General features: G+C 49.4%; 1 protein-coding gene across 1 annotated transcript; it reads left to right on the forward strand.

Annotated features, from left to right (window-relative positions):
• Nucleotides 1-755: 755 nt before the first annotated feature.
• Nucleotides 756-2811, forward strand: LOC139547220 (claudin-14-like). Its single transcript, XM_071356300.1, has 3 exons — nucleotides 756-1512; nucleotides 1645-1873; nucleotides 1987-2811. Exons 1-3 carry the CDS (start codon nucleotides 1279-1281, stop codon nucleotides 2265-2267), a joined length of 744 nt encoding a protein of 247 aa, XP_071212401.1. The 5' UTR covers nucleotides 756-1278; the 3' UTR covers nucleotides 2268-2811.
• Nucleotides 2812-3880: the final 1069 nt, after the last annotated feature.

The following is a 3880-nucleotide window of genomic DNA, read 5'->3' on the forward strand; positions in this document are numbered from 1 at the left end:
CACTGCACAGAGTTCCGGAGACAACACTGAAGCCTAGCCCCAGAGACTGAAGTCACTGCACAGAGCTCCGGAGACAACACTGAAGCCTAGCCCCAGAGACTGAAGTCACTGCACAGAGTTCCGGAGACAACACTGAAGCCTAGCCCCAGAGACTGAAGTCACTGCACAGAGCTCCGGAGACAACACTGAAGCCTAGCCCCAGAGACTGAAGTCACTGCACAGAGCTCCGGAGACAACACTGAAGCCTAGCCCCAGAGACTGAAGTCACTGCACATAGCTCCGGAGACAACACTGAAGCCTAGCCCCAGAGACTGAAGTCACTGCACAGAGCTCCGGAGACAACACTGAAGCCTAGCCCCAGAGACTGAAGTCACTGCACAGAGCTCCGGAGACAACACTGAAGCCTAGCCCCAGAGACTGAAGTCACTGCACAGAGCTCCGGAGACAACACTGAAGCCTAGCCCCAGAGACTGAAGTCACTGCACAGAGCTCCGGAGACAACACTGAAGCCTAGCCCCAGAGACTGAAGTCACTGCACAGAGCTCCGGAGACAACACTGAAGCCTAGCCCCAGAGACTGAAGTCACTGCACAGAGCTCCGGAGACAACACTGAAGCCTAGCCCCAGAGACTGAAGTCACTGCACAGAGCTCCGGAGACAACACTGAAGCCTAGCCCCAGAGACTGAAGTCACTGCACAGAGCTCCGGAGACAACACTGAAGCCTAGCCCCAGAGACTGAAGTCACTGCACATAGCTCCGGAGACAACACTGAAGCCTAGCCCCAGAGACTGAAGTCACTGCACAGAGCTCCGGAGACAACACTGAAGCCTAGCCCCAGAGACTGAAGTCACTGCACAGAGCTCCGGAGACAACACTGAAGCCTAGCCCCAGAGACTGAAGTCACTGCACAGAGCTCCGGAGACAACACTGAAGCCTAGCCCCAGAGACTGAAGTCACTGTACAGAGCTCCGGAGACAACACTGAAGCCAGCGAAACCACAACCCCTGAGCCCCAAAGAGACCACCACTGCGGGATGGCTTCAACACTGTGACTGACTCTAGACCCACTGGAGTTCCAACTGTACAGCTGGGAACCAGAGCTAAAGACGAGAATAATAGGATATTAAACTCACGTCTCAAAGGGATTATTGTGTGGTTGTGTGTGTGGCTCTGTGTGGGTGGTTCTGTGTGTGTTGTCTTGGGTGTAGCAGTGCAGTGTGTGAGCTAGTTTTGTTTTAAGTTCTGTGTGTGTAGTTCTCCATCAGCAGATGTTGCCGAAATGGCCAGCATGGTGGTCCAGCTCCTGGGCTTCTTCCTGGGTCTGTTGGGGCTTGTAGTTAGTGTAGTTGCTACGGTGCTCCCCCACTGGCGGCGGACGTCATATGTGGGCTCTAACATCATCACAGCCACTGCATACATGAAGGGGCTCTGGATGGAGTGTGTGTGGCACAGCACGGGCATCTACCAGTGTGAAGTACATCGCTCAATGCTGGCTCTGCCACCTGACCTGCAGGTAGGAATGATTGGTTAATTCATTGATTTGTTAATTGATTGATTCATAGAATGGATTAATTTGAGCAACAGCCATTATGATACTAAATTCCTTTCTCCTCCCTCCTCCCTCGACCCTGCTCCCTCCCTCTAGGCAGCGCGGGCGTTGATGGTGCTATCCTGTCTGACCTCCACCCTGGCAGTCCTGGTGTCCTCTACAGGGATGAAGTGTACACGCTGTGCCCGACGCTCCCCCACCAAGCACGTCCTGGCCATCAGCGGAGGGGTCTGCTTCCTGTCTGCAGGCATGCTCTGCCTTTTCACTGTCTGCTGGACAACCAATGATGTCATCCTCGACTTCTACAACCCCATCGTACCTGAAGGTACTATTAATTCTATCAGTCCTGCTGTATTTACTTGTATTGTATTAGAACTCAGCTTTTGCTTATAATTGTCTGTTCAGATAAATAACAAGAAATGTTACTATGTGTTGCAGGTATGAAGTATGAGATTGGCATGGCGGTGTATTTGGGCTATGTCTCGGCCTGTCTAAGTCTGATGGGAGGGGCAGTGCTCTGTTGGAACTGTGAGGGGCGGACCGGGAACGCCCTCCCCCTCCATCTACCTCGTCATCACCACCCTCCTCCTCCCCCTGTCTTCAGCACTTTAAACACCCCAGCACCCCCCTACTATCCCCCTGCCGCACTGAATGGCAACCGCACTCCCTCACGCACCTCAGTGTCCAGCAGTGGCTACAGACTCAACGACTATGTCTGAGGGATGGAGGACACACTCAATTATTGCTTCCTAGTGTGGAAGTGGACACATTTAATGATTATGTTTGAATGTGGAATATAATACAGACTGATTGACTACGTCTAAGGAAGGTTCACACTCAATGACTTTCTAGACAACCTCCAGAGAGTGAGTAAGGATGAGTGTGTTTTACAGTGTTGATGTTGTTCAGGTTGTGTCCTTCCTCTCTAGGGCTTCTCTGAGGTAAAGTCCACAAGGTAATCCTGTCCTCTTTATCCTGTTGACTTTGTATGTTTACTATAAGAATCCAGAAACACACTTTTGAACATCAACAGCCTTATTCCCTGATACAAAACAAGCTTCCTTCGTAAAGGCCTTCAGGACAAAGACAGCATATACCATAATGATAAGCCATATAGTTTTCTTCCATGTGTATTATTATGTGTTCCAGTTTCATAGCTCATAACTTCATGGCTGTTAGATGAACACAAATAGATTTTTAACTGCTCCAATTGTTGTGAAGCACTTCCTGTCTTCTCTATTATTTAATATATGTAAACTGCTTTATACTTCTCCTGTTATCTTAAAATACCAAAGTCACAATGGTGCAACAGACTACAATTGAGCTTGAGGGTGGTAGGATAGGCTACTACTAACTACACTGAAAAAAATCTAAACGCAACAATTTAAAAGATTTTACAGTTCATAAGGAAATCAGTCATTTTAAATAAATTCATTAGGCCCTTGGGCTCCCGAGTGACGCAGCGTTCTAAGGCACTGCATCTCAGTGCTAGAGGCGTCACTACAGACCCTGGTTCGATTTCCGGCTGTATCACAACCGGCCGTGATTGGGAGTCCCATAGGGCTGCGCACAATTGGCCCAGCGTCGTCTGGGTTTGGCCAGGGTAGGCTGTCATTGTAAATAAGAATTTGTTCTGACTTGCCTAGTTAAATAAAAATCTATGGATTTCACATGACTGGTAATACAGATGTGCATCTGTTGGTCACAGACACCTTAAAAAAAAGGTAGGGGCGTGGATCAGAAAACCCGTCAGTATCTGGTGTGACCACCATTTGCCTCATGCAGTGCGACACATCTCCTTCACTTAGAGTTGATCAGGCTGTTGATTGTGGCCAGTGGAATGTTGTCCCACTCCTCTTCAATTGCTATGTGAAGTTGCTGGATATTTGTGGGAATTGGAACACGCTGTCGTACATGTCGATCCAGAACATCCCAAAAATGCTCAATGGGTGACATGTCTGGTGAGTATGCAGCCCATGGAAGAACTGGTACATTTTCAGCTTCGATAAAATGCAATTGTTTTCATTGTCCGTAGCTTATGCCTGCCCATACCATAACCCCACCGCCACCATGGGGCACTCACAACGTTAACATCAGCAAACCGCTCATCCACACAACGCCATACATGCTGTCTGCCATCTGCCCGGTACAGTTGAAACCGGGATTCATCCGTGAAGAGCACACTTCTCCAGCGTGCCAGTGGCCATCGAAGGTGAGCATTTGCCCAATGAAGTCAGTTACGATGCCGAACTGCAGTCAGTCAAGACCCTGGTGAGGACGACGAGCACGCAGATGAGCTTCCTTTAGACGGTTTCTGACAGTTTGTGCAGAA

Source organism: Salvelinus alpinus, chromosome 20, assembly GCF_045679555.1.
Source record: "Salvelinus alpinus chromosome 20, SLU_Salpinus.1, whole genome shotgun sequence".
In the NCBI taxonomy this organism is placed as follows: domain Eukaryota; kingdom Metazoa; phylum Chordata; class Actinopteri; order Salmoniformes; family Salmonidae; genus Salvelinus; species Salvelinus alpinus.

Bases quoted from the DNA above. Each gene is read 5' to 3' on its own strand.
- LOC139547220 (XM_071356300.1), top strand. From the start codon at position 1,279: ATGGCCAGCATGGTGGTCCAGCTCCTGGGCTTCTTCCTGGGTCTGTTG. The intron at 1,513-1,644 runs GTAGGAATGATT...CCCTCCCTCTAG, and splicing joins CTCTGCCACCTGACCTGCAG to GCAGCGCGGGCGTTGATGGT. The intron at 1,874-1,986 runs GTACTATTAATT...TATGTGTTGCAG, and splicing joins CAACCCCATCGTACCTGAAG to GTATGAAGTATGAGATTGGC.